Source organism: Camarhynchus parvulus, chromosome Z, assembly GCF_901933205.1.
Source record: "Camarhynchus parvulus chromosome Z, STF_HiC, whole genome shotgun sequence".
NCBI classification, from domain to species: Eukaryota; Metazoa; Chordata; class Aves; order Passeriformes; family Thraupidae; genus Camarhynchus; species Camarhynchus parvulus.
This window is the reverse complement of record NC_044601.1, coordinates 66890570-66916978: the sequence shown is the minus strand read 5'-3', so window position 1 is coordinate 66916978 and position 26409 is coordinate 66890570. Positions and strand designations below refer to the sequence as shown.

At 43.7% G+C, this 26409-nt stretch overlaps 1 protein-coding gene across 2 annotated transcripts in view; it reads right to left on the bottom strand.

Moving 5' to 3' along the window:
• The window catches only part of SETBP1 (SET binding protein 1), a 269682-nt gene that overhangs the window by 204375 nt on the left and 38898 nt on the right, over positions 1-26409 (bottom strand). Inside the window, exon 3 of one of the 2 annotated variants that reach the window (XM_030968979.1) lies at positions 13844-13927. The exons of the other annotated variant lie outside the window; for it this stretch is intronic. Coding sequence (XP_030824839.1) covers positions 13844-13927 — 84 coding nt within the window. The remainder of the gene's footprint in view (positions 1-13843; positions 13928-26409) is intronic. 2 annotated transcript variants of the gene reach the window in all.

Genomic DNA, 26409 nt, shown 5'->3' with positions numbered 1-26409 from the left:
TTGTTGGACCCATCTGAGAGCTCATCCCTGCGTGGAGACAGGGACCTGCAACTCAGGTTTGGGGTTTTGAGGGCAGCAATGCAGTGCTTACCCTACTGATATAAGGCCTGGTTTGTCTTACTTCTCCCCCTTCACCATTTTCCATTTTTTTCTGTTGTTTTTTAATAGAGACCTCTCCTGGAAAACAGAGTTTGATCCTACATCCTCAACCCAGAGAGCCAGGCAATGTTGGAGGTGCAGGAGAGTGTTGTCTGCACATCCAGCCCTCCCCAAGCAATGCCCATATGGCAGTGCACATTGGGGTTAAAAACAGGAAATACAGGTCTGTCTCTGCTGCCTTTTTCTGCTGTAAATCAGCAATAAAAGCCAGCTGCGAGGAGTAAAATCTTATCAAGGTAGAGGAGGTGGGAAAAGAGGCTCAAGCCTCTTGCAGATGGCAACCTCGTGTTAGTCCTGAGTAACCAGGCAATTAAATCTGTGACTTAACAGGCTTGTTCCACACTTTAATTGTGAAGCAGGGGTGTCTGTGGCCCAGAGCAAGCAAACCACAAAGCAGACTTAGCAACACGCGTGGGGAAGCTGAATTTTCACAGAATACGGCACAGGGAGATGGGGTACATGGTGAAGAACACATGCAGGCTACTGTTTGCAAATGGAAATCAAATAGGCTGACATTACCAATAATGAAGTGTGAGGCTGGCGTGGTTTCTCTCTCAGATTTCAGCACGGTTTATTTTTATAGAGGCAGCTTCCTCGTGCAAAGTGTTGGCAAACAGGCTGCTGGCAGGGCGGTGGGGAGAGGGGCAGCAGGACAGACTAGGCTTCTTGGGGAGGACACAGGACATTCCCCACCTGCTGTGATGGAGCACTGAGCAGCAGAGATGGAGCCCCCAGAGGAAAAAAGTGGCATTTCTTAGACACAAATGGCCTAGATACTGATCTTGGTTGGTGAGAGGAGCAAGGGAAGATGAAGGAGCAGAAGGAGGAGAAAGTGAAATGGTGCTGGGCGGGTATCAGGTGCTGAGAGGGCAAGGGTTAAACATGACAAGCTCGAAGATAGAGCTGGGCAAACAAAATAACAGGCTCTTTGTTGAATGAAGTCATATGGACAAGTAACCAAAGGTACCCCTAACTAAATATACTCCCCTGTCCCCAGGTTATTAGAGCACATCAAGCTTTGCCTCTACTTACCCCATCCAGCAAACAGCTGAGGACACAAAAGCTACACTGTCCCGCCTGCCTTAAGAAGAAATCAACTCAAACATTACCACACTTCCACCCCAGAGCCATGCTCTGATGCCAGGATCAACACTCGGATGGTTCTGCCCGCCCTGCTCCCACCACTGCACCCTGGCAGCTCAGCACCCTGCAGCCAGAGCATCCTGCAGGCTTCCCTGCCTCCTGGCTCCACATGGACACATGTTCTCCTAACCAAATGACCTCATCTAGACTGGATTGAGCCATCCAAGTCAAAATAAATACAGCACATAGGAACTGGCAGTGATTTTCAAAGGTTTAAGTTGGGTCCTTCTCAATTTTCACTCAGCACTTTATACGTTTTTTTTCTGCTATGAAATCAGGGGTATTTTATATTCCCTGCTCCAATACATATTTTATAAACCTGCCTCTTATGCAGTTAATATTTTGGTTCCAAAGCTAACTGGTTAAAACACATCTTAATAGATTTGGCATGGAAAAAAAAAAAAAAAAAAAAAAAAAAGAAAAAAAGGCAGGTGAAAGAAATGCTGGGGGAAGAAAAATAGCAGTGGTGTTTGGAATGGCTCTGGAGCCAAGACAGCAAACCTGGTCTTTTTAATGGGACCACCCAAGTGAGAAAGACCTTAAGCTCTTACTCACGTGTGTTATGTTCACTGCAGTGTAATTCAAAGTCCAGAGGGGAGTTAGAAAAAGTAGTAGTGGGGTTTATTAAGGGCTTAGCAGATGAGACAAAGTGCTGGGCTCCCACCAAAGGCCATTCCCAAATTTGCCAGCAGAATATAATGTGATCTCAAGCCTGGTTCACCAAACACAGGAGCAGGAAGACTGTGCTGCTGGAACAATCTGCCACTGACTGCCTGGACTTTGCATAAGCCAACCATGGTTCAGCAGCTTCTCCTTGGGATTTTTCCAGAGGTAACATCACCTCCTCTAAACACATTTCTGAGATCCAAACCAAAGAAAATCCCAACAAACCCCAGCACCCCTTCTGAAGGCCTCTAAACAGAACAGCATTTGAGGTTGTGGTATTTTGTCCAAACGACAACCTATACAGGAATCCTAATTATTTAAAAATAATTACTTAATTCAACACCAAACTTTTATGTGCTATGAATTGTTCAGTTGGGTTGGCTGAGTCAGATCTAAGGTTCATTTCCAGGTCATAATTAAAAATATTACCAGTGAGGGAAATGTTTATGGTGTTATAAGTGCCAAGATAAGAGAAACTAAGAAGTAATAAAGGAAAGAGAAGTTTTGAGAGCCACTTTAAAAAGAGAAGTGGATGGAGATGGAACAGAGCTCCCAGCAATGGCAAAGCTGGGTTCTTAGATTGCTTGCTCCTATTGCTTTCTCCAGCCCAGCTGAAACACTCCCATCAGCAAAATCCTGTCATTAGATTTAGTGATGGCATCTCCAAGGACAGAGCAACAGCCATGTGCAGGACTGGCTGTATCAGTATCCCTGGGATTACATTCTTGTACCCTGGCCTCTAGGAAAGAGGATGATTGGTGTATAACATTAGAGGAAGGAGGAGGGAGACTATTGGGAGGGGCAGGAGATGGCAAAATCTGGTGCCCAACATGAAACATTTAAGCCCTAAACTTCTGGGGGGATATGATCCTACCCTGCAGTGTTGCTATTTTTTTGCCACAGAATTAAAAAGAAGGAATTTTCCTGGTGTCACTGCAGGCCACAGAGGATAAATCCAAATGACAGGGCTTAAGTTATGAATATGGGGAATTAGAGATGAGAAGCAAAGCAGCTTATAATGACTCTGCCTTGTGCTCTTTGGATCGCAAGCTTCAGTATTGATTTTGAAATGCCCTGTCTTCATCCTAACATCTTCTTGAAATTGCAGCTTGAGAGTTTCTTCACCTTGCAGCCTCTTCAGCATGATTTGATAATGATAAAAAGAGAACACAAAAGCTTTTGCATCAGGTATTATGATATTCATTCATTCCCTTGTTTTCTAAGCACAACCACTGATCTGCTGAGAGGGTGTTGAGAGAGAGACTTCAATTAAATGAGGATAGCCAGTGTTCAACTCAGAGCCTTTATTCCCAACAGTGTCAGTGCAGGGTGCCTTGACAACAGCTCCTTCAGTCACCTAAAGTCCAGCCACAGGAGCGCCCTGCAAAAATCCTGCAACAGCTCCAACCTTGCTGCACCAGGTAACAAACACAAAGTTTGTGGAAAGTGGTTACCACCTCCTTGTCATCTTGTTCACAAAGATATTCAGGCAGCCTCAGGATGGACTGAGCACTCACACAAGTCTTGCCCCACAACACTACAGACAACACAAGTATCCACACCCTTTTGTTTTCCCCTGACCAACACATGACGTGGTAAAAGATGGAGCAGCTCAGAGAGTACTGAAGAGCACATAGGGTTGGCAAAGTTAATTTTATCACCTATTCTGACCCCAGATTTGAGGTGAGGCAAACACATTTCCCACTCAGTTGCAAAACATTTTGAGCTCTTTTTAAAGTGCTTAACCTGTACTACCAAAGTAGCCAAGATGGGCATTTTTGGTGGGACAGAACACGGGGCCATATCCCCCATATATTTTTCCTGTTTGCTCTCAGTGTTGTGCAGGTGGAGTCTAACTTGTTCCAAAAAGGGAGTGAAATAACTACTCTGTCAAATAATTCACCTCCTTGGAGAGATAAGGCTGAGAAGGGAAACTGAGGTGAAATAACTTGGCTGAGTTTGCACAGGAGATCAGTGCTAGAGAATGAGAGTCAATTTCCTGGCCTCCCACTCCAATACTCAGCTGCTAGATTGATCCTGCTGTCTTCCAAAAATGAACTTCACTACTCAAGGACAGACAGTGAGGTTTCCTGTGGATTTTCACTTTCCTCTCTGTGTTTTTCCTCAACAAAAGAAAAGCCATTAATATTCAATCATTCCTGCATGTAAGATGCAGTTGCTAAAATGGTTTTGCACTTAACAGCCTCCAGTTGTAGACTAAATTGATGACACTTAAAACATGCCCAGGAGCCATAGCAGAATGATCCTATTACAGCAGTGCCTTAGTAATGTTGTGTTAGTTAAGGTTATGTTGGCTGGTTCTGAGGGTTTATAACCCAGCTGTGAATATATTCTCCAGGCTGGGACCAGTTGCCAAGGGGATTTATTCCTGCAGCGAATCACATGGCTTTTTGAGTTGTTTTTTTTTTTTTTTTCCAGCTACTTTAGATCACAATTTTGTCTGTTTCTTTTTAAGATACAACATAAAAAGAAAAAGAATAAAACACCCCTCTGTCATGAGGCTAGTAGGAGCTGTACTATATTGCAAGCTAGAGTTAACCTACCTCAGGCAATCCCTACCCCATGCCAATATCCAAGTACTCCCCAGCCTTTAACATGAAGGATATCAGTGCTGCTTTCACTGCTTTCTTTATAAGAGAGCTGAGGTTTTCCAGGAATTAAATCACGTTTGGCTGTGTGGGAAACCTGTGACAGACTGAGCATCTCTGAAGGGTGAGCCAACTCCATAGGCACTGAACCTCCTCTTTTTCCACCTGCTTGAAAGACTTTCAAACTACAGCTTGAATGATTTCTCCCCTGCACGAGGGATTTTTTTTTTCTTCTACAAAGAAAATTTTGGTTACAGTTCTATTTGACAGAGCTTTCTGAGTGGTTTCCAGGAGGTAATGTTTTAAAAACTGATTTGGCCTATAAAAGGAGACTTAAAACCCAAGGCACACACATATCTACTGTCACTTACCTAGGCAGACTCCTGTGCAAGAACAAGAAACCCATGAAGTGAGATATAGTAGGGAGTAAAAGGACAAAAGGAACAAAGGCCTGTTTGGATGGAGCAATTAAAAATGTTCCTCTCACCATGGTCAACCCAACAGCAGAAAAAGGAGCTGGAGCTGATGGAAAATTTAACTGAATACATTTTCCATCTATAACCAGAGTCAGAACCAAATATTTGCTGAATGCAGAGCCAGCATATTGGGTACAATTCCAGACAGATGACCTGCTGAAATACAGGACCTGAATTTCATCGTCTTGACATTGACTCTGGTAGAATGTCAGTAAAAGGAGGGTGCAACCTGCCACCATTCTGCTGGGGTTGCATTTTGCACCCATGCTGACTGAGACAGGCGTGAAGTGCTCCACAAAGCTTCGAGCACCACACTCCAACCAACAAGGCAAGTCCCGCTCTCCATCTGCCAACCTCCACAAAGCCCTTGCTCTTCCCTTGCACCTCACAGCTCTCAGCAGCTCTGAGAGGGCTGCTCAGTTTGCACCAGCCTCAGAGGAGATGGGATCTGGATTCACGTGGCATCTGTCATCTGAAAGGTGGCTGACTGAGGCTGACCCTGCTGCGGTGTCTTCACATGCTGGCATCTGCTAAGGGGAAATGGTAACAGGGCAGAGTGGGAAAGGCAGCAGAGGTGCGGCTGCTCAGCCTGGAGAAGGGCAAGTTGTGTGGAGACCTCATAGCAACATTCCAGTATGTGAGAGGGCCCCAGAGGGAGGCTGGACAGGGAGTCTTCTGCAGGAACTGCAGTGATAGGACAAGGAGTAAAGGGTACAAGTTGGAAAACAAGAAATTTAGATATCAGGAAGAATATTTTTGCTGTGAGACACTGGCACAGATTGCCCAGGGAGGTTGTGGATGCCCCAACCCGGGCAGTTCTCAAAGCCAGGCTGGATAAGACCTTGAGCAACCTGGTCTGGTGGGAGGTGACCCTGCCCATGCCAGGGAGGGTTTGGGAGAAGATGGTCTCTAAGATCCATTCCAACCCCTTAACATTCCGTGATTCTGTGATTCCATGAGAGGCAGACAGAGTATCAGAGGATAATGAGGAAAATGGTCCTTCTTATATAATTATCAAACGGACAAGTCCAAATCTTCACCCAGGCCTTTTTCTCATCCATCTGCATGTTGCTCCTGCCTTGGCTGAGTCTCCTGACAGCAGGTAAGCTGCTAAGGCAAAGGTTATGGGATCACTCTTTCCATCTTCATCCATACAGAGAGATCAGTGAAAACAACAAAACAGTTGTTAATTCTCTCTAGGATTTCAAAGCCTAAGAACATCATTTTCTTCAGCTGTTTTAGCTCTCATTTAACATGCTGTTTGTCTTTGAGGAGTACAAATGACCATTTCAAATTCAGCATTTGAGGTCAGGGATGACACTTGATAACAATAACATTTTTCATGTTACCAACAGTTTTCATTCAGAGGGCTCTCAAACTGGTTTTCAAAATAGTATGGCTTCCCTTCATCCAGCACCAAAATGAACCAACCTCCAAGGTGGAACAAAGGACCCATCAATGCAAGGTGGCAGTGCACAGCAATTTAGGGCAGGAAGTCCAGAATTATATGTCCCACTGAAGGCAGAGGGTCGAGTAAAGTTGGCTGAAAGCATATCCTGAATAAGAGCCTGGACAAAACATCATCGCCAGCTCCAGCTCAGGAGGGAAAGTGCAATGGGATCATCACTCACTAGAGAAGGTCAGAGCCCCAATCTTTACGTCCTGAACTGGGGCAGGGCACTGTGTTAATGCTCACATTCAGAAGTGCCTCAAAAGAAAAAGAAAAAAGGCAATTTGCTGACTGCACTTCTGAAGCCTTTGCTGCAACAAAAAGAAAGGGCACTATGAGTTTTTTGGTCTCCCTTTTCTGGTAGAAAGGAAAGGCTCTATTGAACTTCAGTCTACACTGTGCTACACTTTACAGGAAGCCCAACCCACTTTGAAATTAATATGAACAGTAAGAGGAGACCATAAGGCGGAAAACTCTTGAAGTGAGTACAAGACTATTCATAAAATGAGCGAGAAAAGGAAATAGGTGATTATAAAAGGTCATTAGAAATGTCAGCTTACAAATGGCATTGTGTGAAAGGAGGTGTAACTCACTGCAAGACAAACCTACCACAGTTGAACTTGCAGAGGACACCCATAACTTCAATCTCTTGTGTTCAGAGGTTTACATTTAGGAAATTTCTTTCATAGTACTATCACTTCAAGACTTAAATAAATCCAAAGAATGGGGACTAATCCATCCAGCTTCCATTCCCAACAGATGAATGAAACTAAAAAACTTTCCCAGCCACCAGGAATTCAGACACTCAGCTGCAGATCCAGCAATTACCTGGACAGAGTTGCTGGATGAAATTGGGAGGTCCTGAGAAAAGGCATCTGGGGCATCTGTTGTTCAAACACTTCTTGTCCCCAGCCAGATCCCACTGAGAGGATTCCAGCTTTTATAAATAATTTCCGAGATTAAATTTTCTGCAGCATTTAGGTTCACCAAGTGAAACTTTCCCCTTAGAGCACCACCAGCAGCAAGTGAATGGATAAGTGAAGGTGATCCATCTGGCTAAGTACAACACCTGAATCATGGAAGACTGAAACCCTCTGACATGGCAGGAAGAACAACATGCACAAGTATTACATTAGTATTTTGAACACTAAAAATTTAATTGGTTAGATAAGCATAATGACAGAGGTATAAGGGTTGCTTTTAATAGGCAGATCCAAAAGGGATGTGTTTATCAGTGGTGCTATATATAACACTTCTATGAGTTCTCAGTAACTGGAGCACTTTCCTACAGTTCCAAGTTCTTTGTATGATCTTCTATCCTGCTTTATTATACCAGCAAAGTATTTTTAAGAGCCCTTTACTGCCCAGATACCACAGACATTTAACAGTCTCTCTTTAAATTTTACTTCTTGTTTCAGGTTTTTATAACCTGTGCAGAATCCAATGATTTTTTTCAAGCAGCGATTCAAACTCTGCCATAATTGTGGGCACAGGAGATGGTGGACAGCATACACTCACTCCTACAATTCTCTTCTCCTGCTTCATTCCACCCATGTAATTCCAAGTTAGCCAATGGTTTCACTTATTTTTATTACTCTTATTTCTTTTAGCTGAGAGAAACATTAACTGAGGGGGTGTGATCCAGATTTGCTCAGATGAAGTACAGGAGCCTTTGCACTCCTTCATTTCATGCCTCAGTGCATTTCTTGCTAACAAGTGGAAGAAATGCAAGGGAGAGCCAGCAAGGCTAAGGCAGATTCTCCAAAATTTGGTCTCAGTCCTCTGCTATGCCCTCAGCAGATATAACAGTGCTGGCTGCCAAAGGAACTTAGCCCTGACACAATTCAGCCCAGGACACTTAGCTATTTAAAGAGGAGGGTTTATTTTACACACTTTTCACCCTCCTCTCCTACAACCTCCTACCCTGTTTTTTTTAAGATGGGAAATTATCAGTAGCCCTGAACATGTAACATTTCACAGCAGTTTACCAGACAATTTGTATTGGTCCCTTCATCTTTGCTGTTACTTTTATTCTTCTATAAATTCCTTCAACCATTAAACAGTGTTATTCCCACAACAACTTTGGCAAAGATCAAAATAACATGGCAGGTTTGCTCCAATTTTCTACTGCTACCAGCCAGGTAATGAGGAGCTAGATGGAGACAAAAGATGTTTTCCTTTCCTTTTCTGTCCTAAATGATTTTGCCCTGGAATTCCAGACAGCCAGTGAAAACATTTTAAAAAGTAATTAAGGTGGACTTTGTGGGGTGAGAAGTCGGTGGAGATTGGTTTCAGTCCAGTACTTAAGTCATTGTGCTTTTGCTGAAACAACGACAACATCAATGGATAGGACAGCCTCACCTTTTTAAAAAGAACCTGAAACTGCTAGGGAAACCAAAATAATTATGAATTAAACTGCTGTTTACTCTCAGCAGCCCTCTGGTGACAGAAAGCTCTGTTCTGACATAAATATGCATATATATAATTCTGCAAACCCCAGTCCAGTGACTTGGAGAGTGAAGTTTGACTTCTCACAACTGTTTTGCACAAGATGAACACCACCACATGCTTCACCTCAACAGCGCAGTGTTTTCTTCAAGGAATCCAGAAATCCTCAGAAAGGGTGCTTGGTTTATGCTCTGCTTGGTGCCACTGAAGTCCCAGGGAGCTAAGCTCCTGGTTAGTCTCACCAGCTGTTGAATCCTGCTGCAACCAGGATCTTAAAATGGATCTTAAAGTCCTATCCTTGCAAGGACTGCACATGCATTAGATTATACTGAAATCTACTTTGGTTTGAAAAGAAAAACAAATTAGCAGACAAGCAAAAAAAGTCTGAGAGAGATTATTCAATCCCTAACACTGAGATGAACCTTTGGAAAGAGCCAAAATCTCGTGAGGCTTCAGGGGAAAGGAGGACACTCAGATGAGGCCGAAGCAGCCCACAGGGGAAGCTGCCTATTTCATTTCTGGAACATGGGCCATGTGCATCTATTTTTAGCTTTGAACTGAGTTCCTCTGCCTCCTGCCAGAAGTCCTGAGCCCTGTGCTGGTGCATCGAAAGCAGTGGCTCAGCCATTCTCTAACAGCTTTTACTTCTTAATAAAGAGCAGCACTTAGGCAAAGGATGAGGTTACTGTCGGAGGGGTCATGATTAATAATGATTAATCTGATCCTTGCCAACATGAACTGGATCCACCATTCACTAAATAATTACTCTGCAGCATGGATACCATTTCCAGAGGAGGAACATGTTTGTCATATTAAAACCAGGACCAAACACAGGGAAGGAAAAGGGGATCTGACTTCTCAGTAACACTTGATCTCACAGGAACCACCAGAAAAGTTAAGCAAAGAGGGGAGAAAAAAAGGAAAAAAACCTCTACAACAACAACTGCAAATCAAAGTATAAAAGCAGTTAAACACTGATGAGTCACCCACCTTTTGGGAGAAGCAATGGAAAGCAAATAAAACTAAACCCTCAGAAGGGAAAGCTGCACGTGCTGAGGATATGGTGCACTCTGCTACTTCTGGCTGTCAACCTTATGCATAACTCTAATATGCACATTATTTGCCCACCCACACATTTCCCTCCTGTTCTTAAATTACATTTTTGTTTTCCTCAGAAAGCACACAAATGAAATTGCTCCCTGGGAAACATCTTTCCTTCTTTATGTTAGTATGCTACTTGGCACCAGGAAATCCTAGTCCAGGACTGTCATTCTTAAACAACAATGCATCTCAAATAATAAGGAACATTGTAACTTTATAACATTATGGGGAAGCATAAGCTAATGGGAATCTAATAAGCACTCCAAAGGGCATATATGAGACTTACAATTAGTCTCTGCTTGTGGTGCAGAGGCTTGGTTCTGGGCCTCAGAGCATGGATAAATTTTACTCCCACAAAGCACACAAACAACAAGCAATGGTGCCAAAGGCAGACAAGGATATGGGGTTTTTGCTTGCAAGAGGTGACCTCATCTGGGGACACCTCTCCATCATCTTGCTTCACTGACTCAAAGCTTCCTCAAGACCGTCCATCGGGGATGCTACTCTACTTCTTCAGTGCACTCAGCTCTATTCCCTTTGAGTTTTTCAAAGCTTTGGTGGGATTTACATTGCACTGTTTACCCTACCACGTCATCATGCAGGGTTTGATTTGGACTGGGGGGCCACAACGCAGACCACCAGTCCCTCTCCTGTTCTGGTGCAAACCCAACAGGAAGGTTGGGCTCCTTGTACCTGTTGTGAAATTCCAGCCCTGTGTAAGCCCATTTGGACTTCTGCCCTTGACAGGTCCAGGTTTTACACACTGGTGGCTTGCAACATGGAAAATACCATGCAGATAGTTGGTGTCTTTGCCAAACTCAGGGAAGCAGGGCACAGGTCAAGAAGTGCCATTGCTTTTAGAGGCATCCTGGAGAATCACAGAATCACAGAATGTTCTGAGTTGAATCAAGATCATCAAGCGCAACTCTTTGACCTGCACAGACACCCCAACAATCCCACCCTGTGCATCCCTGGAAGCGCTGTCTAAACACTTACTGAGCTCTGGCAGCCTCAGGGCTGTGCCCATTCCCTGGGGAGCCTGGGCAGGGCCAGCACCCTCTGTGGGAAGAGCCTTTCCCTAATATCCAACCTAAATCTCCTCTGATTCCACTTCATGCTGTTTTCTCAAGTCCTGTCTGCTCACAAGAGTGGAGAGATCAGTGTCTGCCCCTCCTCTTCTCCTCACAAAGAAGTTTTAACTACAATAGTCTCCCCTAAGCCTCCTCTTCTCCAGGCTGAAGTAAGAAATGTTGGTAAATTAAATCCTTGGCAACGAGGTTATGATTTGGTTCAGCTGGGGCAGTGTGTTTAGGACTTTTTTGCCAGTTTCCAAAATCACTTGAAGTAATGAAAGAAAAATCAACTCTTTGCAAAACATCACCTCTCACAAAAATTTCAGCTGAAAAGTAGTTGGTGACTTTAAAACCAAGTTTTAGCCAAACCATAGCTAATGGTATAAAACCCCACATACCTATTTATGCATACATTCATGCAAATGAAAACTAAATTGCATTTTCACAAAACTTTACAGAGGCACCAGAGTGAAACACAAAGCAATGTAGGGGAAAAAAATAAAAAGGTCCCAACAACAATAACGAAGGTAAATCTTTAAAATCTGAGACTGGGTGCAGGAGGTACAGCTCTACAAACAAAACTAAATCCAGTGCACTGTTTTTCCCCTTCACAAAGTGAAACAAGCTGTTCCTAAAAAAATGCTTCCTTGGTTTTCTGGCAATTAGTGTCCTGGAGGATTAGCCTACAATCATCAGCAAGTGTTTGCCTTTCCCAGCCGATGTCACCATAGAAGTCTCTGTTTATCTACAAGGCCCAGGGGATAATTTATAAGCTGAGCTGAGGTCCTGCATTCACAGACAAATGTTCCACACTGCCACCCACCCTCCTGTACTAGTTTCCTCCCCATCTACCTCCTATCCCCTGGAACATAGACAGGACCCTGCCAGGAGCATGAAGAATGAGCTTTGCAGCCTCTGAAGCGAGCACTTGCCCAACAGTTTATGTTGATACAGCAAATAAAGAGGTACTGATATGGTCAACACATCATCAAGAATCAAAAATTAGATTTCAGGAAGTAACTGAACGCAAAAAATATTTTATCACTGTTCCAGAAACCATCAAAGAGAATGGGATATTTTTTCCCCTCTGAAAACTGTTGCCTACACTCTAATTAAAATATTGCCATTTGTGAGTTTGAGGTCTACTACCCAGGCTTTGCTAAAGATAGTGCTTTGTAAAACCCCTCTGCAATCAAAATCTTCCAACTTTATTTCTAATCAATGCTACCAGTGCTTTAACAGTGTTCTGGTCCCCTTAAAGTAATTCAACCACAGTACATCAAAATAAAAAAGAGTAAGATTAGTAAGTGTGTTTATTTCTAAATTAATTTTCCCCTGATGTGTTAGAACCTCAAAATGAGAATATTAAGCTTGCATTTGAGAGAATGGGAAGCTAGTCCTTTAAAGAAAGGTAGTATGAATCCTTGTCTTGATGGTAAACTGATGGTATAGCTCATGACAATTAACTTGTTAATTTGAAAATTCTAATAAAAGCACCAAAGCAAAACAAAGCAAATCAATGAAAGATTTAATTCTAAAAAGTGTGACTTTTAATTCTAAAAGATTTATAAGTGTGACCAACAGTCCTCACAACAGAAAATACTGCAGAACAGATATATTGATGGATGGATAGGTTTATAGATAAGATAGATCTGTTCTCAAATCTCAAACATCAACAAGACAAGGCTCTGAAACTATTATTAATTAAAGTTTATGAACATGCCTGTTGAAGGCAAAAACCACTTTTCTTCCTGAGAATTCATCTCTTTTCCTTTCAGGAAACTATCAGGAGTTTCTGGGCCTTCATGGACACAGTTTGAATCTGCCCCAGGTCTAAACTAAATCCAGTCACAGGCTGGTCCTCAAGATACATTAGAGAGCAAAATTATTTGGTAATTGAGACCAGTTGCTTCACTCTGCCACATTAACATTGGGTGACCTGATTTTATAAAATGTTTATGCTCAAACCAAATTTTGTTTCATCTTTGGAAAAAATTATCTCCAGATTCAAACTCGTCTTTAGCTACGAAGACAGGAGGCCATAAGGACTAAAAAAAGATTGTCAGGGATGAACTTGGCTAGTCTGAATGAGTGCCAAGTGGGAGGGGGAAGGAAGAGACCACCAGCTGGCTGTTATTCCAAGCACAGTCCATCTCACTTGCAATTACTGAACCCTACCAGTGATCCCACCAATGTCAATTTGACCAATTTTAGAATAAGGGGCCATTCATTCCAAGTAATGAATATTGAAACCTGGCCATTGGTTTGTGAACAAATGTCATGAGGAACCCCAATAAAGAATGTCCTTGTGATGGTGTCACTTCAGAACAAAAGCATGCAATGAACTACCACCCATCCAGGCAGCTACAGTAGGAGACCAAAGGTTGCATGCATTTAGCCAGCAAGGAAAAGCAATATTCTTTAAGAGAGGTATTGCCTGGAGTGGATTCTTATAAAGAAACAGAATTCATGAATAAATAAACCAGATGGGAATAAGCCAGGCTAGGGAATTAACATCTCCTGGTGCAATGAATCCCCAACCTTGCTTGAGGGTTTTTCTACAAGTAACAAACACAAAAACATTAACGTTATACCATTGTCAATCATGCCAAGGACTCTGTTTGTGTCCAGGAATTCTGATATGCAACAACGCAGATCAAATCCATCAGATGTTAAGACATTCTCAGATTTCACCAGTTAAGGTACATATTGACTGACCTGATCTGAGTCTTTCACTTGAGAATTTTTCCCTTTTCTGCAACCACAACTCATAAGCAGTTTTGAATCTCCAATGACTTTTCCCTATAAGAGATAAGGAAGGAAAAACATCAGCACAATCTGAACCACTGAAGACCAAGGGGCTTGTATTTGTGATCAGGAGCAGGGGAAGAAAGAGCAGCCTGTGGACTCTTCCTGTGCTGCTGGGAAGTTCACTTTCACAGAGGGGGAGCTCCCAATCTGCCAAGAGGACTTCCCCAAAGGATAATATCCCAACATGAGGGAAGTCACACAGAGGCAGAAGGAAGGCAAAGTGTGTAGAAAACGACAGTGGGAAAGCAAAGCTGAAAAGAAACATGTTATTTTAACCCATGGTTTTCATACACTTGCATGAACAGGAACATGTCTAGCATACTCACCCAAATACCAAACAGCAGTGACTTGAGGAAAAGCTCATACACTACTTCTTCTGTTCACGTTTACCAAATTCATGCCTACTTGCTTCTAATGTGCCCAGATTTGGTAAAATTAAGTCTTCAGGAGAGACTTACTCACAGTAGAACAATGAGTCCACATCACCCCTGGTAAATCCATGCCAGGAATCCGAGAGCACACTCTCAGCTAACACTGCAGGTACAACTCTGCAATGTTTGTGACATAGACTCATAGAATGTTTGGGTTGGAAGGGACCTTAGAGATCACCCTGTTCCACCCTCTGCCATGGGCAGGGACATATTCCCCTCGACCAGGTTGCTCCAAGCTCTGTCTAATCTGGTCTTGGATACTTCCCGGGATTGATGCTCAAACCAACAGAGATTTGCAAAGAAACAGAGTCCACTCGCTGTCCTTTTACCTGTAACCAACAGTCTGAGAGAGAAGCTGACCTCCAACACCTATATTTTGTTGAAAACCCATCAGACTGACTGAATATGATCCAAGCAGCAAGGTTCCTCATGTTAACAGGGTTCTTTTCTGGGGATTATTTGTCACTTTGGTTCTTCACCAAAGTATTTTTGCTACTTATCAAACCTGGACATCTTGATAAATCACCACGGCAGAAAGGAGTTGGGATGCCAGACTTGGTCAAAATGCTGCTTGAATTTAAACTGCATGGAGTCAAAAAGAGCCAGTGAAGTCCCCACAAATGTATCGCAATTACTTGTTTTTCCATAGGCATGCACACAAAGACATTGCCTACTTCCAGAATTTTGCTGTCCACAGCTGAAAAATAAACACTCTTGGCATCTGCTGGGGAACAGAGGGAGAATCTGCTCATGTGCAGCCATGAACAGTCATGAGATTTCAGCTGGATTAATTTATATAGAAAAGAAGATCCCAACATAGTCAGTGAGTTTAGCCAAGTGGAAGTGCTCTGCCCTAAATGATGAGGAAGGGAAAGGGCACAATTAAAAGGAATTGCAGCCATTGCTCAATGTCAGGGCACAGCAGAGCAATGACCCTTGGTGGCAGGAATTAAAAACAGGCAGATAAACTTTTGGTCACCTTGGGAGAGTCTGCAACCTGCCAGGTGTGGAGAGGTCTCTTACTTGGTGAGCTCAGCATCTCACAAAGCTCAGCAAGGTCAGATAATGTGCAGAAAATATCTTTTTCTCTCTTTCCAAAACAGAAGCTTGGAAAAAAACTACGACGCTGAAAAGGTTGTACTGATACCTAATCTGATAACTACCCAAAATGTCTTATGTTTGGGCTGCTGATCACAAACTGGCAGACTCTGAGGTTTCCAGGGGACCACTTCCAACTGGCCTCCTCTGCTTGTGACTCCCATCTGTCAAAGGTGTTTCACTCTTGCCCCATTATACAATCCTTTAACAACTGGTCTGTAATCTATTAAAGTAATTTTATTTTTTTTTCTCAGAAAGAAGTGCCTAAACTGTAAGTTAAAGCAAGTGTATTAAAATGCTGTGTTAGAGATAGGAAACCGAGAGGAGAGACACCCCTTTGTCTAACCACAGAGTATCTTCTAGACAGACTGCAGCATATGAGACAAGTTGGAACTATAAAAAGCGCTAGGAAAGACTCACACATTTCCCAAAAGGCCACTGGATGCCTTGGGGCACCTATAGCTTAAACATACACTTGTGTTAAGGAAACTACATCCACATATGTCTCATTGGTGCTCAGCTTGCCCCACTGTCCACTGCAAAGTTGTTATGTCAAATAAAATAATCCAACCCTTCTTTAACCAAAAGCCAGGGGAAAAAAATTCCCATTTTTAGACCCTTCTATGGGTCTAATGCCACCTGAGCTCATGGCAAACCATGGCCACGTTCTCCTGCCCAAACAGAAGTATCACCAGTTTTATTTCACAGAGAGAAATGACAAGATGTTACCCATACCCACATGGAAAATCAAGAGTACTAAGAAAATATGAACCCAAAACTTGAGAGTTTTTTCCTTTTCCTCTGACACTACAAGAATGAAGGGGCTCTTCAATTCCCTAAGAAAACCCAAATGAAATCAATACACTGGATAAATAATCCTACCTCCTTTTCCAGCTGCAGATGCACCTCTCTTAATGTGCTTCGGATGAATGAGCTACTACTTCCACCTTATTTTAGGAAAGCTCCTTATGAGCAGATGATTAATTTGCAGATAGGTGTCTAACATTAGGCAGCTAAGTTGAAAGGCAAAAGGGAAAAAAAAAAAGCATATGGACAACATTTGCAGCCAGTCGCAACTCTGTTCCAGAGCAGATGGAGGCCTTGTCATTCAGGGGTTTCCTCACATACACCAAGCAGTTCAGTGGGGATAGGGAAAGGGGCTTCTGTTTGGATGCTTCTGTCTGGAACCAGATTAGAGGAAAGCATGCTTTTCCACAGCACACACCTTGTGTTACATTAAACATGCATGTGCAACTTCAGCTTTTATTCAGTGATCTGAAACAGAGCCCTACAGGGTGCTAAGGGTTAGGGAGTTTTTGTTTGTTTATGTGTATGTTATTTTACAGTTTCTAGCGCCCAAGGAGTTCATTAAGAAATTAAAACACCTCATCGGGGCTATCCTGCTGTGGTTGTTGCCTCCTAATATTTCTCTGCTTTCTTTGTCCGGCAGTGCTTGATGCTCACAGGGGAAAGAGAGAACACCAAAAAGAGAGGAGCCTCATCTGACTGGGTATTAATTTGTATTATTTGGTCTTAATTCAATGAGAATAATTTCTATGTTTCCTGGCTTCTTAGGAACATGAGGTGCTATTGTTTAGAAGCAGGTAGGCACAAGGTTTTCCAGCAGGGAAGATTGCTTTGCCTTCTGCTGACTCACATCCACTGCCAGACATCACCCTTCCCAGGGCAAAAAAGCAAGAAGGCTCCTTGACATATGTCCTATTATGCACCTCTTATAGGGAATCTGGCTGGCCTCACCCACCTCCTTGCACCATGGGCTCCAGCAGTTGGCCAAAGTTTGCAGAAAAATAAAAAAAACCCCGTAATAATAGTAACAGGCTTAATTATCTCAGCTGCACGGGTGACAGGAGCTGAGCAGTTGTCAGTTTTAACAGCCTGTGGTCGAGAAAAACCGAACTGCATCACCCAGAAGTCAAATGAGGGTCGGTCACAACTCGTTTCACGCCAGCAGCTCCAGGGGAGGCGCAGGGCACACACAAATCACGGTGGCGTTGCCCAGAGCCATCCCGTGTGGAGCTGCCAGCCCCGCTTAAAGGAGTCAGACACGAGGCACATGGCACCAGCCGGCCTCCAGGGAGCTGCCAGGCTCTGTGCTCTGGAGTTGCTGGCTGGCATTGACAGTAGGATCCTGTCTTCCAAGTCTGTGGCTGGAAAACTCAGCTCCAGAGGTGGGCTTGGCTTAGCACTGTGCCATGCACCTTGCAGAAGCTGACAGGTCCAGCTGGGCTCTAACCTGCTTGGTTTTCATTAGCCTTTCTCTCTTTTGAGCAACGGCAATTGAAAATACTGGAAGCATCTTTTTCCCTAGGGAGCTGGCACAACCACTCAGAGGGTGGTCAGGCACTGGAACCACCCCAGAGAAGGCCTCAAGTCTGCCAGAGTCCAAAAAGCATTTGGACAAGATTCTTAGGCACACAGTGTGATCCTTGGGGCTGTCCTGTGCAGGGCCAGGACTTGGACTCAATGATCCTTGTGAGTCCCTTCCAACAGGGGATGTCATTCTTTGAGCCTATGTATAGCACTGCAACAGCAAACTCTAAAAATCCCCCTGGCCGCATAAACACCATTAGGAAGAACAACACATTCAGTGTTTGTTATGTTTTTTTTGCTGTTCTGTCAGGGTGATCCACACATTTTGAAGAACCAGTACCCAAGTGCCTACAGTGGTAGAGTGGGAGAGAAGGGGGGAAAGGAAGGGAAACAAGAACTGAATCCAAGGTGGAGGCAAGCAGCAGTACAACAGACAGCTGGTGTTTGGGTGGTGGTAAATCACCCTGAAATGAGCCTCTTCCCTCAGCTCAATGAGGCCTAAACAACAAAGGAAGGCACAGCTTGCAGCCGGACAGCCTGCTAGCCAACCACAGACACACATGACAGCTTCATTCAGGAGCCCGGAGTCAATACAAAAGCTCCGAAATCAATCCGACATCCTGCGACCTCAAACAATGCGCCAAATCTTCTCAGAATTGGAGCCCCAAATGAGGGGGAGCAGCATTCAAGGGAGATCAAAACGCAGGGCTGGCATTGAAAGGGACTAAAAAGGAGAAGAATGTTCCCAGTTTATTAATGGTGAGGTCTGGCCGGCTGCATCCCAGCCACCATAGGTTACGTTCATTAAAGGGCAGCGCTTTGCACGTATTATGCAGAGCGCCTGGAGAGTATGTGTTGTGTGCGTGTGTCCGCCAGCGTGCCCCTCACTTGCTAGAGATCAGGATGTGCCTTTCTGCTTAGCACTGTTGTCTCCATCAGAAATTCCTCCTGTGTGAACTGTAAACGGGGTTTTTTCCCACTTGAGCGACTGTATGGGCACAGACACGCACACGTACGCACGCTCTCTCTCATCCCTGAGCCTGAAAAGCATAAAGGAACTCAGACAGACTCTTTCCAACTTAAAAAAAAAAAGAAAGAAAGAAAAAAAAAAAAAGACAACATTTCACATCCCCTTCCCTCCTGGCCATACTTTCAGCTCATACACACAAAATCTATTACAAAAGACCAAAGCATTATGCGATTGCCACTACTGCTGATGGAGTTGATTGCTCCATAAACCCCACTCCTAACATGCCATAAAAGACCTGGTCCCACAGCACAACAAATCCACAAAGGAGAGCAAAGGAAAAAAAAGAGAAAATCTGCTTCAGTCCCTGGAGTTGTCCCCTCCGGGCAGGATTGCCCCTGCTGGGGTAGTTTCACTTGCAGAATCTGTCTCGCAGCACTACACAAAAATGGCACCCTTCCCCCTTCAGCAACAAAAAGGCCAAGCAAATCCTTTTTATCAGCTTCCCTTTGAAGGCAGGTGGAAAAGTATAATATAGACATACACAGGGAAAAAAAATACCATTTGCAAAAGTACTGTTTGGATTTGCCTGTCCTAATTATCTTTTATTCAGCTGCCACATTTAAAAGAATCAGGACTTGAAAGTTTTCTCCTTCTCAGACGCACAGCCCAAGACGAAGGGCTTGCTAGAGGAGGTCAGACTTGAAAAATATTTCTTTTTTTGCACTGAAATGTGAGTAGATGAAGAGAAAGGACTGAAATTTTCAAAGCTATCCATGGGTCTTGATGCACATTTCCCATGAGTTTTTACTGAAGACAGGTCAAAGACTAATCACCTTTGCTTTTCATGTGTTACACTGATCTGATATTCAGAACAGGCATGGCTCAGGAAGTGAGCAAGATTTCTCAGATTTGGAGAATCCTAGACAAACAGAAACTGAAAACATTAACTGCTCCATAGGATGCAGCAAGTCCTGTATATTTTATCTCAAAAAATTAGGGGAAAAATTAGAAAAATTGTGCAGGCTCCATCCCTGAAAGTGTTCAAGGCCAGGTTGGATGGGGCTGTGAGCAACCCCAGTGGAAGGTGTCCCTGCCTGTGGCAGGAGGTTGAAACCAGATGATCTTTAAGGTCCCTTCCAACCCAAATTGTTCTGTGATTCTATTAAATAAATGTCAAGGGTCCACAAAACATCTTTATGCCTATTCACACTTTATTCACACTTTCACAAGTCTACATTGTTATTGCAACCACTCTGGAGTCTTTGAAGATCACAACTATGACCGCTGTCTCCTCTTCTGAGAAGATATCCCAAATTTTACTTTGTGGCAATGTCACACAGATGCCAGAGGGCAACGGGGAAAGTGAAATGCAGCAGATGCAAACAAGTTTTTTTGAGGTAGGATGGAAGGTCACCTCTAAGGGCAAGCCAAGATGGGGTGTTGTCCCAGGCAAGAAGACTGGAGCAGTCCTCACCTGGTTTATCAACAGTAAGCCAAAAAACCTCTCCAGTAGCATTTGTAGAAAGAGGAAAACTGCATGCAGTGTGGGTGAGTGCCCAAATACGTGCTAGATGAATGGTAGGAAATGATGGAGGCTGCAACAATTACTGGCACTGCACATGAAACAGAGTCTGCAGGGATCAAATGGAAAAAGATTCAAAATTAGGGGTTTTTTGTGAGGGTAATAAAAGCGGAAAGTTTTTTTTCAGATAACTAGTGAGTCTAAATGTGCAGTTTTCAAATTCAGGAAAACTGAGCTTTTATTTGGATGAACTGCCTTTTTTGTTTTGTTTTATTTTATCTTGCCTGCTTTAAACTCTGCTATTTAAATAATTCAACAATCTATCTTAAATATTTCACCAATAAATCACAGGCTTGTGTTTCTATTTCATGTTAAAACTAATCAGTGGAGGAGTGCCTGAGCTGTAAGTTAAAATTCTGCTCCATGAAGCCAGTGATGCATAATCATTTCTCTGCAGAATCTCTAGTGAATAAAAACTTCTCTGCAGAATTAAAGCCATATAAAAAGTTCTTTGTGCAGGCTTAGAGCACAACTGCTGCCCAGGATCATCTGCATCCTGCCAAGAGAATCAGGATTTCCAGAGCTAATTGGTGTATGGAGTTTTCCCACCCTGGCAAGCACAAGCATGGAGCTCACAGCTGAATCGCAGACACGGGCACATTGAGATGGAGTCCCACCCATCAGTCAGGATGCTGATAACATGCACAGAGCTCCAAATGGTCCATGTGTGTGATGATTGTATTGGGATTCCATTCTTGCTCTCATCAAAGAGGAGCAAACAGAACAAAATTCTGTTGATGTTGGCCAAAATAGGTGTTTTTTAAGAAAGCCTCTAGGATTAAGGTGTTGAGAACCTGTACCAAGGAACACCAAACCCACTAAGCATCGGAAGGAATAAGACTTCTCAAGTTCCTAAATTGTGTAGCCATTTTAAACTACATTTCAGTGGAGCTGAGATTCAAAACCAACTCATTTACAAAAAGTAAGAAAAGTACACCTACCTCTCCTCACTCTCTACCAAAGTCTGAGTACATCAAAACAAAGACAGGAAGCCTCACATATCTATAATTTAGTGTAATTCCCTCTAATTTTCTTCCTAAATCATTCAGGACACATTTAAGGCAAGACTCCCTTTGGTCTTAGTCAACAAAATCCAAAATGCATGAATGATGTGAAGAGATAGCCAGAAAGTGATAGCTTGCACATTGAATCCAAAAAGTAAATTGAGACAGAGAAAAAAGAAGGTCAATACAGAAGAGAAGGGAAAGGGGGAATCACTGTTAACTACATTGTTATTAAGCTGCCTTTAATTTTGTTTTGTGCCAACTTTTTATTTTGTTTTGTTTCAAAACTTAAGAAGTTATGCCTTTTGCTTCAAAGGACTATTTAGAGGTTGATCTCACTTTGATGCCCACAGGAGCAAAACATACACAATCCTATTTGCAAAGGAAAAGAAAAATCATCTGGGCAGCATTACTCCTCTTCTGCAGCTGGGCAAAAAACCCCTCCACATCCCAGGTCCTAAACCTGGCTGGAGCTTGCCTGGGACAGGGGGAGTGAGATGGAAATCGGAGACATCTCCTCCTCCTCCTCCTTGTTTGAGGCAGACATCCCCATCTCTCCTTCCCATGTGCAGCCAACAAGACTTCCTGCACCAACTGACTCGGAAACAGCTAATTTACTGCTTTGTGTCAGGAATGCAGCCAAGGTTTCAGTCCCCTGTGCCCCGGACTCCTCTCAGCTGGGCTGCTTCATCTCAAAAAGGGTCTTCCCTTCCTCCTGCCCCTCCCCTGCAACACACACTCCTCCTCCTCTTCTGCTTTTGTAACTTATCTCCCTGCAAGCCACTTCCCAACAGGAGTTGAAATTAAACAGGCTGCCCATATGCCATGGCTCACTTGCTGTCTGTTCCCCTCACTGCCATCTGGCCTATTTGCTCAGCCAAAGAGAAAAACAAAAATAGTGAAAAAAAAAACCCAAAAAAAGAAAAAAAAGGAAGAAAATAAAATAAAAGACAAGAAAAAGGGGTGTGGGGGATAAGGAAAAGAAAAAAGATAAATCCAGACACAATGAAGACGATGAGGGAGGTGATGATGCTGTCTCTCACATCTGCTCCTTGGCCAGGCTCCCAGATAGATCAGTAATGGAGAGCAGTAGAACCAGTGACAATTAACCCAAACATAGTCCTGTTTATTTAACCTGTTCACAGAGATCAACCCATGTGCTGCTCCCCTGGCAAGGAGGCACCACACTCCAGCAAGGAGATTCCCACTGAGAGACTTCCAGCCACAGGAGAAAAAGGGAGATCCTCATCTCCTGAAGCAGGCTGGCAGGCAGGACATGATGACTGTGATGCTGGGCTAAGATTTCCTTTAACTCTCCAAGTCACCTTATTTTTTCCTAGAGTAGCACAGGCTAGAACAAGGGGAAGTGTGACTATGAGGGGGGAAAGTTGCATTGGATTTTGATACACCTTAACTACCCAAGCTCCTGACCCTGCAAAACCAGAGGAAAAGAAATAAAGAAAGTGGCAATAAAGACAACAGAAAAAAAAACCCAAAAGTTTTCCTAAAATGCACCATTATTTCCACACTGCCTCTTTAAAAAAAAAAAAATCATCCCTGGAAAGTGCGGACAGCAGAGATTTTTGGTTTTTTTCTTTTTGAAAAGGGAAAAAGAAAAGAGGTTGGCTCAAGGAACTGCATGGCTCGCCATCACAAAACATTGTGGCAGGGTGGGAGCAAGTCTGTGGGCAAAACAGAAGTTATGTTTGTTTTTCAAGCTGAAATGAAAACTTCAAGGTTAAAAAAAATAGATTAGCCTGAGAAATAGTTTTCTAAACCAGACAACTACAAAGCTGTTTAAACAGCAGAGTGAAAGGGGGACTAAGAAAACTACTTTTTCAACACCTTTTACTGATTTTTTGTTTTTCTCTTTTTTTTTTTATTTTTAACTTGCAGTGAGACGCATACCTGTGCAGCTGGGTGCCAAAAGCCATGCGGTCGGTTCCTCTGGAGGCAAACCCCACTGAGCCATGAGATGATGATAATTACCACCAGAGCTGCATGAGATCATGCAGGGGAATCCCCTGCAGGGAGAGGCGGCTGGGGAGGAAGAGCAGAGCTCCTCTTTCCAGGGGTTGTGTTTGGGCACAGATGCTGCCCAGAGGAAAAGGTGTTGCACAGACTGCTAGGGAAGGAGCACTTGGATTAGCTCTGAGCCTACATCTGAGTCCTTCCCAAACAGAGAGCAGAGGAGACAATCCTCCTGAAGGCAGTACCTTCTGATTCAATGTTGTGTTTTCCCATTGCAGCCTGACCTAACAACAGAACAAAACTGAAGAAATTGAATGCTTTCACTCATCATTGTTCCTCTACTTGCAAGCACTCATATACGTTAATGTTGTCTGTCTTAGGATCCCCGTTTATCTACACCTGCATCTGTACATGTAGGGAAGCAACATGCAGAGTGTGGCAAGGGTTGCCCCAAAGGAAAGGTTGCATCGAGTTTTCCAGCTGTTGGTATTGTGATCCCTAATAAAGAATCAGAAAATCATAGAATGTTTTGAGTTGGAAGGGACCAACCATAAGGATCATCAAGTCCAACTCCTGGATCTTCAGAGAACAGCCACAAGATTCACCCCCAGATTCACACCATATGCCTGCTACTGGAGAACGACTCTTTCCCCACCCAAACAGCCCACTTGCAGTCGTCAGAAAGGAGGAAGTGCTTTCTGAATGCAAAATACTTTGTAACAGGGGAAACAGGGACCAGTAGTTCATGTACAACCAAAACACAGCAGCCTTTCCATCTCTAATGCTTGCTGCAGTCACCCTGCAGAGGGGTCTCCATATTTGGGAACCTATAAAAGCAGGAACAGACAGAGAGAAGTCCTGTGTGAGGTGACAAATTTCACCACAGGTTTTGGCTGACATCACCAGCCCATCCTTGCTCCACTGTTGTAGTTTATGATCTCACCATGAAGCACCTCTGTGGAGTCATTCCCTCCTATCTCACTGCAGCCCATCCATTATCCTCTGCCTAATTACTTCCACAGCACTGCTGCAACTGAGATATTTCCTACAGCTGAGCATTTGTATTCCCAAGAGCTGGCACCTGCCAGGTCAAGTTCCTCAGTCTTTACATTTGATGTTACTCCTGCAGGAAGATGTTCCAGAGAACAGAAAAGCACAACAAGATGGCAATCAATCTCATTCCCCCATTTGGATATTCCTTTAAACAAAAAGGGACTTGCTAAAGATCATATTACATTATTCTCCAGAAAAAGGGTGGAAGGAAAGAGGAATTGTGCTGACTACAATCTGTCCAACACTCCATTAAATCAGAATTCTCTCATTAGGGATAACAATGAACTGCAATAAAATCAATCGGAAGGCAGTACAGCATGGAAAACTGGGAAGGGTAGGGTTATTTTTTCTTGTACTTTCATTTGAGATGTGGGAGCTGGGAGCAATCAACACTGAGCTAATGGCATCCAAGTTGACTCCTGAACACTGCATCCCCTTTGAGGTCACAGTTTTCCACAAAACCAACTAATTCATCCTGTGAAGGGAATGAGGACCCTGGGCATTTCTGGGAGAGCCCCAGAAGATGCTCTAATGTGCTCACTCACAGGATGCCACTTGTGGCAGGTCAAGGAGCTGCAAGTACCAACTTTCACCTCTCTAACTGGAGCTTCTGAGCGTGAAGCCATCCCAGAAGCACATAATTTCACATTTACACTCTGTAGCAAGGTTTCAAAATACTCTGCATCTGCATGTTGTGATAAGGGAAGATGTTGTCCTCTCATGACTATTGGTGTGACACTGAGAAATTCTGGGGTCCTTGACTCACCTTCCCTCTGAAAGGTTTTTGTATTTAAAAACCACTTTCACTGTCTCTGATTCCTTCCCTTCTCCCATGTTTAATGACAAGAAATCTTTTCATTAAAGGAGGGCCTGAGAATAGTTTTTCAAACAAGCCGTAGGATCATCCTCAAACTACCATACCTGAGGTGTTCAGCTGTGACTCCTTTATCTATACAACAGAACTGAACACCTTCAAAGTCCTCCCATCCAAATATTGGATTATTACAGGCATATGGAATCCACCTAGACCTGGATAATTCACCTCCAGCAGCTACAAGACCACTGGTGGTGAAATTTAAGGGACCATGTTTGCTGACCTTGGCCTCACAAGGACCAAAGGATGATTGTGACCTTTAAAGAGGAGCTCCCCCAGTGCCATGTCATGCCTAAACATGTGGGCAAAAGGGGAAACACACTCAGGGACTACTTCTGGGACAAGCTGCCGCTCACTGGCCAAGGAAGCCCAACCACATCATCTGTATGAAGGGTCAGAGATATGAGAGGGGTCTGAAGCCTCTCTGGTGACCCATGACATGACCAAAGAGAACCAAATGAAGCTGTGTCAGGGGAGGGTTAGGTTGGATATCAGGAAAATGTTCTTCCCCCAGAGGGTTGTTGGGCACTGGAACAGGCTCCCCAGGGCAGTGGTCACAGCACCAGCTTGGCAGAGTTCAGGAAGTATTTGGACACTGCTCTCAGGCACATGGTCTGATTTTTGGGGGTGTTCTGTGCAGGGCCAGGAGCTGGACTCAATGACCCTTGTGGATCCCTCACATTTCAGGATATTCTATGATTCTATGAAGACCTGAGTCTCTTTATCCTGACAGTCCCACATCTCCCTGCCACAAAGCCTATGGGTGTTAGTGTAAGGCTACCAGGCTTGTCTTAACTAGTGGGTCTTTTCAGATTCTCACCTTTAGGGGTGTTTTAAGGCCATCTGTCACCCCCAACTTCTCGTATCAGCTGTCTCAGCATCCGTCTTGGAAGTTCAAAAAAAAACCCAAGGCTCTGAGTCACAGTGGGCCACAAAGCCGCTGTCTAAGACTGGACCTAAACCTACGCCTTTCTGCTGCTGCTAGAGCTGGATCTAAAACTACAGGAAACAGCATGGCCACATGCAAATCAGTGGCAAGCACGGAGAGATAGCCAGCTGCTGTGCAGGCAGCCTACCCTGCCTCAGAGGAGACAAATCACAACCAAAACCTCCTTAATTCCCAGCAGAGGCTGGGGACAGCCCAGGCAGAGAAGCAGAG